General features: G+C 36.1%; 7 protein-coding genes across 7 annotated transcripts; 2 read left to right on the top strand and 5 right to left on the bottom strand.

Moving 5' to 3' along the window:
- Positions 1-24: 24 nt before the first annotated feature.
- On the bottom strand, positions 25-744 carry C9374_014113 (uncharacterized protein; the record flags this gene model as incomplete). Its single annotated transcript, XM_044690065.1, has 1 exon — positions 25-744. One exon carries the CDS (start codon positions 742-744, stop codon positions 25-27), a length of 720 nt encoding a protein of 239 aa, XP_044553545.1.
- A 102-nt stretch (positions 745-846) lies between these two features.
- Positions 847-2775, bottom strand: C9374_014112 (uncharacterized protein; the record flags this gene model as incomplete). Its single annotated transcript, XM_044690064.1, has 1 exon — positions 847-2775. The coding sequence occupies one exon, from the start codon at positions 2773-2775 to the stop codon at positions 847-849; it is 1929 nt and encodes a 642-aa protein (XP_044553544.1).
- Positions 2776-2855: 80 nt separating this feature from the next.
- On the bottom strand, positions 2856-4541 carry C9374_014111 (uncharacterized protein; the record flags this gene model as incomplete). The annotated part of the gene is made up of 1 exon (XM_044690063.1): positions 2856-4541. The coding sequence occupies one exon, from the start codon at positions 4539-4541 to the stop codon at positions 2856-2858; it is 1686 nt and encodes a 561-aa protein (XP_044553543.1).
- A 179-nt stretch (positions 4542-4720) lies between these two features.
- Positions 4721-6445, top strand: C9374_014110 (uncharacterized protein; the record flags this gene model as incomplete). Its single annotated transcript, XM_044690062.1, has 1 exon — positions 4721-6445. The coding sequence occupies one exon, from the start codon at positions 4721-4723 to the stop codon at positions 6443-6445; it is 1725 nt and encodes a 574-aa protein (XP_044553542.1).
- Positions 6446-6756: 311 nt separating this feature from the next.
- Positions 6757-8218, top strand: C9374_014109 (uncharacterized protein; the record flags this gene model as incomplete). The annotated part of the gene is made up of 2 exons (XM_044690061.1): positions 6757-7246; positions 7299-8218. 2 exons carry the CDS (start codon positions 6757-6759, stop codon positions 8216-8218), a joined length of 1410 nt encoding a protein of 469 aa, XP_044553541.1.
- A 178-nt stretch (positions 8219-8396) lies between these two features.
- On the bottom strand, positions 8397-9636 carry C9374_014108 (uncharacterized protein; the record flags this gene model as incomplete). Its single annotated transcript, XM_044690060.1, has 2 exons — positions 8397-9279; positions 9575-9636. The coding sequence occupies 2 exons, from the start codon at positions 9634-9636 to the stop codon at positions 8397-8399; spliced, it is 945 nt and encodes a 314-aa protein (XP_044553540.1).
- A 598-nt stretch (positions 9637-10234) lies between these two features.
- C9374_014107 (uncharacterized protein) lies at positions 10235-11293 on the bottom strand (the record flags this gene model as incomplete). Its single annotated transcript, XM_044690058.1, has 1 exon — positions 10235-11293. The coding sequence occupies one exon, from the start codon at positions 11291-11293 to the stop codon at positions 10235-10237; it is 1059 nt and encodes a 352-aa protein (XP_044553539.1).
- Between the last annotated feature and the right edge of the window lie 229 nt (positions 11294-11522).

The following is an 11522-nucleotide window of genomic DNA, read 5'->3' as shown; positions in this document are numbered from 1 at the left end:
ATGACTTTTTCACAACTACATCTCTTATTCTTGAGAAAACTGATCATGGTATCTCTTGTCCAACTCTTTCAATTCCTCAACCAATTTTTCTTTCAACATTTCTTGGTCTGGAGTTAACTTTTTCTTGTTGTTCAAAATGACCAGTGACTTTCTCAACTCGAGAATTTCATTCTTCATTTGAGCTGAAATTGGGTTCCGTAAAATCTCTTCTGCCTTCTTAATTCTTGCATTCTCATAAGTTTGTGAAAATTTACTGACACCTCTCACTGCATTAATTGCCTTGTTCCAACGTCTCATGGCATTATTCTTTTCAGTCTTTGACAAGAATGACTTGACGGTGAGTGCATCCACTTTGGCCACAGCAGGTTCGACCAAATTCTTTTTCACAGGACTTGTTACACGACTGTTCAATTCATCCAATTTTAATGAATTAATAAATTCATTATGATCATCCAATCGGAGTTGAGCAATTTGACTCTCCAAGACATGAAGTTGTCCGATTTGATTTTTTAAAAACGATCGATACTCATCATCGATAATAACTTTTGTATTGAATCTGTGTTCAATGAGTTGGAGTTTGATTTGATCGATTTGTTTGGCTTTTTCTAAAATTTGTAATTCGACTTGCGTAGAAAAAGTTGGTGATGAAGAGGATGATTTTTGATTGATGTTGGTGTTGGTGTTGTAGGGATTATTATTGCCAACACTAAAATCAAGCAAAGGGGCGTCCATGAACGAAGTCATTTTTTTTTAAGACTTTTGACAGGTAAAGATCCAAATTTAGAGAATTGCAAAATATGTTGCCTGAATGAGAGAGATTCACTCAAGACATTATTTCTTTTTCAATCATTCATTCAACGTTACATATCTCCATTGATGACTTGCATTTTTGTGAGGTGTTGTATTGACAATCAGTGTCGTCACATTCAATAACTCTTCAACCATTTCCTGAGAAAGATAGGAATTGTGAACATCCAAGATTTCCAAATTCAAAAATTCATGATTCATCCTTTCTTCGTTCTTCAAAATTTCTAAAAAACCTTTGACGCCTTCATCACTCAAAGTTCCTAAAGAAAGATCAAGGATGCGTACTCGCTTGGAAAATGGGCTTTCAAAAATGGTAAGAGTCACTTGGTCAATATGCTCATAATTTCGTAATCCAAGATAATCTAGAGAAGGGAAAATGTCTTGACACCTGGTTGATGTTAATAAATTTTGAATAAATTCTGGTTCGAAATCGTGTCGACGATCTCTTCGATTATCATCCCCTAAAAACAGTTCTAAATGACATAAATTGGGTAATTTCATGTAAAATACATCCTCCAAAATCGGTTTTGATAATCCTGCCGAAATCAACACAAGAGATCTCAATGCTGTAGAGGAAGCATGTGTGGACGAAAATCTAAACTGTTGACTGCCAAGAGATGTCCAATGAACCAAATTAGAAAATGCCTCTAATACCATTTTCAAATCTCCAAGTCTCATCCAACTCACTTCACAGAAAGTATAATGTACATCCAAGAAAAATAAACTTCTAATATTGTTAAGGAGAGCTGAATTTTCAGAGATCCAATCCAAATAAACTTTTGGAATTTCTCCATTCATGTCATACTCATGAAATGGTCCAAAATTAATTTCTGTAAACTCATTGACTCGCGACTTCAATGCTTCTAATTGGTCCTTGATAGAGAGTCCTTGAAAGAGAGTCATGGTTTGAGAGTATTTTTGAACCTGTTCTAAATGGTTCCCCTTTTTAGACGAAGCCTCACAGGTAATTCTAACAGTCTTTCTTCTCTTCAATGCTTTTAAAAAATGAAGATGGATCATGGTTCTATTCTTAACCAAATTTGGAAGTGAAAAATGAGGCATTTCTGTAGGTCCAAGACGAGGACTAGCTCTTCGATTGAATAATAGAGTGGCTTTTTGAGTTGTAAGTAGTAATCTCTTCTTATTTCTATTCAAATTAGTTTTGGGTTCATACTTATCGAATGACGTATTATGAATACTATTGAAAAATTCATTTTCACTCTGTGAAATCAATTTTTGAATAAATTGATTATAGTATCGAATCCAAAAGGATTGATTCTTCTCGTAACGATCATCCTGAACGAGGCGATGCATTTCCCAAGATACCAAACTCAACATATTCAATTCTGCAATTTCCAAAAACATGAAAATTTCATACCAAAGTTCAACAGAAAGAAGCGACTCAATCATCATGGATGAGTTGGCCATTCTCATTTGTTGCTCCAAAGAAGTGTGGGTTTTCCTCTCTTGTTCCATGTCATTCTTGTCGTCGTCATCCTTCAACATTAGTTTTCTCTTTTTCAACTGTGGTCCTTGATGTGAAAGTTCTAAATTCCAAAGATAAACCTCCTCATTCAACAATCCACTGTTGACACCGTCCTCCACAAACCAAATATCAAGAGAGAGTACATGCGGAGGGACTGGCCATACCGGTTTGCCCGACAGTAGATAGACTGTGTTGTCAGAAATGGATTCTGCAAGTATTCCTCCATGCTCTTGAATCAATTTGGCAACAAAGTCATAATCAGCCTGTTCAACTGTTTCTTTCGCAATGACAAATTCAATGCCTTCAAAGAGGGGAGTGTGTGAGGATGAGTGAGAAGATGCATTCGAGTGGTGATCCTCTTCTTGGTCTTCTTCGTGGTTGGCATTATCATGAGGTGAGTGTGAGGCAGGCTCCTCTGATGCATTTGCCGGTTCGGAAGCACAACGGGGAGACGTCGTTGAGTGGTGGTGAGGTTGAGACATTTTTAGCAATAATTTAAAAGTGTTGATGTGATGAATTCATGGATTAGTAAGGAGAAGCCGCGAGGCAAAAAATATTACAGCTACTCTTCATTAAAATAGACGCTGTTATAATCAGAGCGTTGAATCAATCCCACCTTGTTCAATGTGTGAAAGAATTTCTTGTTGTGTTCAATAATGAAATTTTGCGTGTCTAAAGAAAGACCATGTGGAATGCAAATGGTAATATTGTCAATGGTGTCACTCCTCAATCTCATCAACACATTGACAAAATAGGACGCATAGAGTTGTGGACGAAAAAAGGAGGTAGGTCGATACGAATGTCCGTCTGCATGAAGAATTAAATACATCATTTTCCAATCGAAAAAAAGGCAATTGTGCTTGTTGTACTTGGATGGATGTGCAACTTTTAGGTCCATGTTCATGAGACGTCTCTTGATATAATATGCAATGCAGCTCAGACCTTTCTTTTCTCGTGCCAACGTCTTAATAACATCGTATGCAAAATCATTATCTTTTAACATCATATCCATAGCTTTGAAAAATAATTCATTCGTTTTCATAAATGTACTATCAGGTGAATCCACCATACGATTGTTTTCTAATAGCCTGTTCAAAAGCAAGCCTCTCCGAAGTGCTGTCATTAACATTTCTTCACCTTGTTGCTGTTGTATGTAAGAAGGTAACAGAATGAAATTCTCACCGTTTGCAAATATTGCACGTTCAATAATTTCTTGATCATACTTGTCATAATCATCTTGCGACAGGCAGCTAGTGTTATGTAGTGCATGTAGAATGACATGTCTGTTGAAGAATTTTCTCGAATAATAGCAAGCAGCTGACAGCTTGTCGCAGTAATAGCAGTTCAGGTTGGAAAAGAGAGAATTCAAAACCTCTTGATTGTCAGCTGTAGAGTCTTTCAAGGCAGTACATAGCTGAGCACAAAGTTGATAATTTTCTCTAATTCTTGGAAGCTCTTGAGGAATTTCCATATACATCTCTTCAAAATAGGAATGTTTGTAAGCCTTCCAATGAAATATTGACATGCAAGTAGCAACTACTCTATCAGCTTCACACAAAATTTGAGTCAGATGAGAGTATGTCATGTTGATGGTATAATCATTAGAAATTGGGAAAACCAAATCGATAGAAGAAATATCATGGAGGTTGACATGCTTGCTTTGAATATCGTTTTTTACACAGTTCACAAACATGGTCAACATTTCCACAATTCTATCAATTTTGAAAAGAAAATCTTCATAATCAAAGAAAGTATGTAGGTTATAGGCTTGTCTAAATTTTCGTTCTAAAGGAATCACATCTTTTTTAAATTCCAATGACTCGATATATTCCAATGGAGGAAAATTCAAATAAATAACAATTGGTATAATTTGTTTCCAAACGTTTTCAGAATTGACATCCCTATACAACTCCTCGATACCATCATATCTTCCATTTCTAATTCCCAAGCAATAAAATTGAATAAATTTCATCAGTTGAAAATTCGGATCCTTTTCGAGTGCCATCATGATCTTCCGACAGGTATGCGGAAAGGCCAATGTACATTCACTTTGATGCTCCCAGAAATGTCCTTGTGTATTTTCATATGATGATCTTTTGGTTCTACTGTTGCGATCATGATAATAGGGAACGATTGGAATTTCATACAGAAAGGAATAAATTTCAACCATCAAAGCATCGGGTAAGTCCGTGAATCCGTAGCCATGCAGGCAAGTAGGACTTGAAGTTGCTCGGTCTATGGTCATCATCTCTTTCAACACGAGCTCTTTAATATTTTTTTTGTTTCATTACCATTCCAGATCATGATCATAGAAGGCGTTGAATGTGCTGGGAAACTAATGACCGTTTGTGTAAAGTCATTAATAATGTTCTAAACTTGACAAAGATCTTTTAAGATTTTGAATCATTCATAAACGATTTGAAAAAAATGTCGAAAATGAAAGCGCCGCACAGTGTGGAAGAGAGAGTGGGTCATTCTTCGGAGAGTTATCATCCCATCATCATCCGAGAGCAACCACCACAGCATGGACACTATGAATCATCATCATCATCACTCCAAAATTCATTTCAATTTCTCATCACTCATACACATGGATTTGAACAAATTGTCAAGAGCGAAATTCAAGCTCTTTTTACTATGAAGGGAGTTGAAAAAGAGTGGTATCATGGATTTGAGCCTTCTTTGTCTGTGTTTGATTATCCCACTACTCGTGTGGCAAGAATGTTAAAAACATGGAAATACAACAACACTGCTTCGGAATTACCTGTAGGAAAATTGAAAACATTAGCACGAGTACATGGAAAGATACATTCTGAGGAGAGTTGTGAATGGTTGGATGTGAACTTTTCAAACGTGTTTCACGTGCCAGAATTTTTGTTTTCACACAATGAACTTTTAGTTTTTAATTTAGTAGGAAAGAATGAAAGTTTCAAAGAATCTCGTGACCAATTTATGGAGCATGTTTCACAATTTGTTTTACATTTAAATGCACTACCGTCCGTCGATTGTGTGTATTCTTTCATTTCACTCATTCCAAATGTTCCACTTGACAAAGCAAATGCATTACCTAAATTTAAGAATGAAATTCCATATCGTGAACAAGATGAAATGGCATGGAAACAGTCCTTTGAACTATTTCGAAAACTGTACTGCAAGAAATTTCCAACTGAAGAATTATTGTTTTCAGAAAAAACAAAATTTAGAGTTACTGCTGTTCGAAAACAATCTAGCCAGCTCCGACATTCGTATACATCTGTGGATATTGCAACAGAGTATGGTTACGGAATTGGACAACATGTATGCAAAAATATGAACGTAAATTTGAAGAAATATGATATTGACATTTTAATTTATTTGGACATAGATCGAGCTGTGACCGCTTTACTTCTCACTCCACCATTGCATTACTTACAGGAATATGGGCTTCGCCATTTTTCAGATGATGACACAACCGATGTCAATACGAACAATGAAAAATCTGTTCTGAATTTGCCTTCCCAGAATTTTCCAGAACTTGATCTCATTTACTATTACACCAAACAAGATTTTAGACTGAAATATGGCAAATCCACACTCAAACCTCAAACAAGCTACATGTTATGGAAAACCTTATTAATGCAAGAGCCCACTTTGTGTGAAAAGATATTCTCCCCGAATTCGATTTGCACCATTTTAGATCCTTTTGCTGGTTCAGGATCCCTCTCACTCGCTGCAAACTATTTATTACTGAATAAGTCTCAAAATGTTCAAATGTTCAATTTGGATTATTCGACAGATGAAACCAGTGTCATGAATCAAAATTGTAAACTTCACACCAATATTCACATCATGTTATGTGACGCCAGAAGAATTCCATTCAAATCTCAATCGATGGATGTTGTCATCTCCGATATGCCTTTTGGAATACTATGTGGTAATCATGCAAGAAATTCCAAAATTTATCCAAAATTAGTGAAACAATTAGAACGACTCATCAAACCTGATGGAATTGTACTGTTGTTGACCATTGAAAACACACTTTTAGAAAATCAGCTAGCTGCTCGCAACTTTTGGGAAATTACTTGTCGCAAACTCATTTCACTTGGAGATCTAGGAAAGGGAATGAAAGCCACCATTTATATTTGCAAGAAAAAAGAAAATACAATTCTCTAAATTATATTGAGATGATTCCATCATTATTGGATAATTAATGGAGTCTAAGACCTATCATTCAAATAGAGAACTCCCTCTCATGATTTATTGAGTGTTAACATTTACATGGTTGAATTTTATTAACACTGTTTCCAAACTTGGATTTTTTATCGTTCAAAAAAAAATCTCAGTCCAACAAATTCATTTCATTATCGTGAGCGATGATGAACAAGACTTGTTTACGGAACTCACCAACTCGGACCTATCATTATGATCCGATTCAAATTCAAAAACATCAAATTTATGTATTTCTGATCATTTTATGCACCATGATGATTTCAAGCGGACATCTTTTCAAAGAATTTCATTTATTGGTGAATGCACATGAAAGCAAGAAGACTTCTCTTCGTTTGTATCATCATCATCATCCTTATCGGAAAAACAATGAAATTCAAAACAAGCCTTTTCTTTCTAGAGATGTTATAGAGCCAGGTGTTAATAATTATCTGACTCCTCTGTATGGCCATTCGATTGGACTCATTACTAATCCTTCGGGACAATCCTATTCTCTTTCAAGATCTACCATTGATTTATTAATGGAATTATCAAAAGAAGGAAAATTAAAATTAATCGCTTTATTTGCGCCCGAACATGGAGTGTATGGAGATAAACCTCCTGGACAATATTTTGGAGATTACATAGATTCCGTGACTCATTTACCAGTATATAGCTTGTATAATGATCAACATTCTCAAAATGATTTATACAAACCTTTACCTTACATGTTGAAAAATATCACCATGCTGGTGTTGGACATTCAAGGTAGGTTTTATTTCGTTCCAAAAACAATTGAAAGGAGGAATGAATGTTCAAGATGTTGGAATGAGACCTTTTACATTTATCAGTACCATGTGTGAATCTTTGAAAAGTTCTAAAGAAAATCATGTGAAATTTACAATTTTGGATCGAATTGATTATTTGAATGGACGAGTGATTGGAGGACCCATGTTGGATTTAAAATATCAAAGTTTTATTGGAATTTACAAGCTACCACTCATTACTGGTATGACCATGGGAGAGCTTGCAAAATTGTTTGACACTGAAATGAATATTCAAATGGGAGATCAATTAAGTATCATTCCAGTGAAAGATGACTCTTCAAAGACCTATTCCAAGAAGAGACCTTCTTTTCGAGAAATTAGAGAATATTTCAAACAGCCCATCTTGTATTTACCACCAAGTCCAAATCTTCCCTATGTAGATACAGTAGAATTATATTCTGGTTTGGTGTTGTTTGAGGCAATGTACAATGTGTCTATTGGAAGAGGAACTACTAATCCATTCCAAGTCATTGGTGCTCCATTTATAGATTCAAGAAAATGGGTTCAATTATTGCATTCACAGTATTCAAAAGAATTGGACATGTATTTCAAATATGTGCAAATATCTTACCCAACCTATTTTATTCCCACTCAGGATATTCACACGAATAAGCAATGTGAAGGTATTAGACTAGTGTTGAGACCACTCGACTATTCGTCCGATTCCCAAATTGATGAGTATTACCAGAGCTTTTTACCAATCTCACTTACCTTGATCAAATCATTGTTGAAGCTCTACGATGCAAATCAATTGATGTGGCGAAATAGCTTTGCCAAGTCATTGATAGGAAATGACCAAACGATTCAGCTCATTCTAGACCCAACCGTGAGTGTAGAAGAAATTGTCAGATCATGGCAACCTGACCTAGATGCTTTCAATACTATTCGTTCTCGATATTTAATATACAAGTGAGGCTCAAGTTTTGATACGAGTAAAAAGAAATTGTGTTCACAAAATGTAAATATTCAATTTACAAAATTCAACAACATGTTCATTGTATTGAATAATAAATAAGGAAAATGGTGAAAACAAAAAGTGTCAATGACGACGACAACTGCTAATGCTACAATGTTCAAATGTTCAACAAAATCTAATTCTGTTTAAAGGTCTTACCAGACATAGTCTTCTTCTCAGTCTTCTTACCGCTCAAGTCCTTTGCAGCATTCAAGTTTTGCATCAACTTCTCGACACGTTCTCTCATACGAATATGCATGTAAGCCTTCATGCACTTCAAGTGGTAGTGCAAATAGGAACGGAAACCAATCAATAATTCAGCAGTATTCATTTGCTTGTCAGCCTTTAACTGAACATCCAATAAACTAATTGAAACAAATCCCCATCCTTCCTTTTTCAAGGTTCTTTCATCACGTGGCTCAGTGACTGATTTAACATCAACCAACTCACCAGCCAATTGGCCTTGTGAAAAGTTCATATTTGGTGCAGCGTTCAGTGCACGATCTTTCTTGGCATCCTTGAATTCACACAAAAATCCGTTTGCCAAAACAACATCATCAGGATCACGGAACAAAATACTGTAAACTGCAACCAATGACTTGCCCTTATAACTGATAAGATAGATATTCTCATCTGGTCTATATGGAATTTGAATTGGTTCCATAGTCTCACCCTTTGTATGCTTTTCCATAGCTTGTAAGAATACAGCACTCATGTAGGTGGTCTTGCAACGTGGAATTTCTTGCAACCATTTTGCCTTATTCTTCTCTTCCTTTTCAACATCAATAGTGATGGTGAAAGTGTGAACTTGATCCTCAACTTTGAGACCAGGAGATTGAACAGTCAATCCAGGAAGTGTCTTCTTCAACAAATCAATACCACCATATTTTGTGAACACCTTTTCACCGTGAACATAGACGGACAAGTTGAGAATGTTCTTGTTTCCAGCATCAGTTTCAAGAACGAATTTAGTTCCATCGAAATCACCTCCGTTCACACGGACTCCAGATCTTGTGGCTCTGTTGTTGATGAGTACAATATCAAGAGAGAGTCAATAAAGACCCGAAACGAGATTCAATGATGACAGTGGTTTCGTGGAAAATATCAACAATAGATTGGCAATGAGACCCGTGAGAGAAATGATTGTTGAAGATACAAGGAGGTGTTGTTGTTAAGAGGATGTTGTTATAGATGTATCCATGGTTGTAATGATTTTGTTTTCAAAAACAGAGAAAGTAAGCCATCATCATCATTGATGAAAGAAGACGTCCTGTGTTCATATCACAAAACATACGGATATGGACAAGTACTTACGGATCAAATTGCTTGGTGAGCACTTCTTGGATGATTTTGTTAGCAGCCTCGAGGAAGATCATTTCTTGTTGTTGTTTATCTGTAATCGAATCGAGTTATCATCAGAGAAATGTTTCAATCATAAAACACCGAAATCAATATCCGCATTGAACAAAATGATCCAATCCATGTATAAACACCAAGTTGATCAGTCCAACACATTTATCATTCGTATTAATCATCATATCACACACACAGTGGTTGTTAGAGAAAAATTTGAGAATCAAAAAATTTTTGCTTACATTTTTTTTGCTTTGATGGCGTGATGAAAGCTGACCTGCTATGATGATTTTTATTGGTTATCACTTGTCAAGAAAAGGTTGGATAAGAGAAAGAGTACCTCAATGAAAAGAAGGATGGGATTGGAGTGGTTTCGAGATTAGAATCCTTCTTGAAATACTGAAATGTTTCAATCAATGAAGTCAATGATGAGAAGGAGTTCCCTTTAGTTAGTACATGGAACTCACAAACATCAAATTGAAACAAAGCAGAATTGTTTAATGAGCGAGACATTGGCTCCCCTCAAAACCTTCAAAAATCCAATTGGTTTAATTTAAGGATGCAATATGTGATGATTAACATTATAAATAGTAAAGTAGTATGAAAATGATGATTTAAAGATTAGAGAATTCTGTCCTTCTTCCACAAAGAAACAGTTGCAGATTTTGACTGTTCGTGCCAAACTCCCCAATGAACAGCTCTGTCATCTCTGCTCTCTGGATTGAGTTCCTCAAGCTTTTCCACAATTGTGTCGACTTCCTTGTATGCCATACCGGTTGTTGTGAACTCTAATGCGTGCTTTTCTGCGAGATGAACATAATTTAAAGCGTCTGTCTTGACTTGAAGCTCTTCATTATGGCCCAAATGGCGGATCAATCGAGCAGGTGATCCAGCCCACATTTCACCGTGACCAACTCTGGTATTTGGAAGTACTAAAGAGCCGGCAGCAATAACAGCATTATCTTCAATAATTGCTCCTTCGAGAATAGTGGCATTCATTCCGATAACACATTCGTTGCCAATACGACAAGCGTGTAATTTAGCACCGTGTCCAATCGTAGTATGGCCACCAATGACAACACCACTCTCGAATCCAGCAAGAGTTGGCTTATCATCAACGGTAATAATTGCACCATCTTGAATGTTGGTATGAGGCCCAACTTCAATTCTATTCTTGTCGCCTCGCAAAACAGCATTGTACCAAACATTAACATTATCACATAATCTAACATCTCCGATGACGGTAGCAGAAGGAGCAACCCAAACACCGGCACATTGAACGGATGGTTCATATCCATTAAACCAAACAAATTTTCTATGACGATTGTACAGCTCCTTGTACAATTTATATAATGCTCCCAAGGCTCTTCTTCCTCTACGATCTGGTACTTCTGGTTCTGGTACAGGAACGTAGGTGCTTGGAAATTCAGCAGGATAAGTACTATTCTCGAGAATTTCTCTGTCCGGTTTGAAAGCCAAACGATCCTTTCTTTGTTTATGCAAAATATGTTGTTTACCGGTGATAACATCTTCGGTATCCAAGCCAGTACTTCTCTGGAAACGAGCTTGAGCTGTTGCAGCGTTAGTACCTCTTCTCATAATTTCGAGATACTTTTCATTCAATTCTTCAATTCTTGTTTTCTGCTTTCGTTCCAGCAGGGCTCTCAAGAATTTTCTCATTTTTTAAAATGTAATTTCATAAAAATATTATTCATCATCATGATGATGACTTGGAACAAATTTTCAAAATTCAAAAATTCTTATATAATGTATTGTCATAGTAGTCAGTATGATCAAATGATCAAAATTCAAGGAATGGTCTTTGTATCTTTATTCCTTGAAATTCGATGAAACCGCCAAGAAGGCTCTTGCCGCCAAAACCAATCCATCAAAGTACAAAAAAAATTAA

This window comes from Naegleria lovaniensis, assembly GCF_003324165.1.
Source record: "Naegleria lovaniensis strain ATCC 30569 chromosome Unknown tig007, whole genome shotgun sequence".
Lineage (NCBI taxonomy): Eukaryota > Heterolobosea > Eutetramitea > Acrasida > Naegleriidae > Naegleria > Naegleria lovaniensis.
The sequence above is the reverse complement of the archived record's forward strand: the minus strand, read 5'-3'. Positions and strand labels throughout refer to the sequence as shown.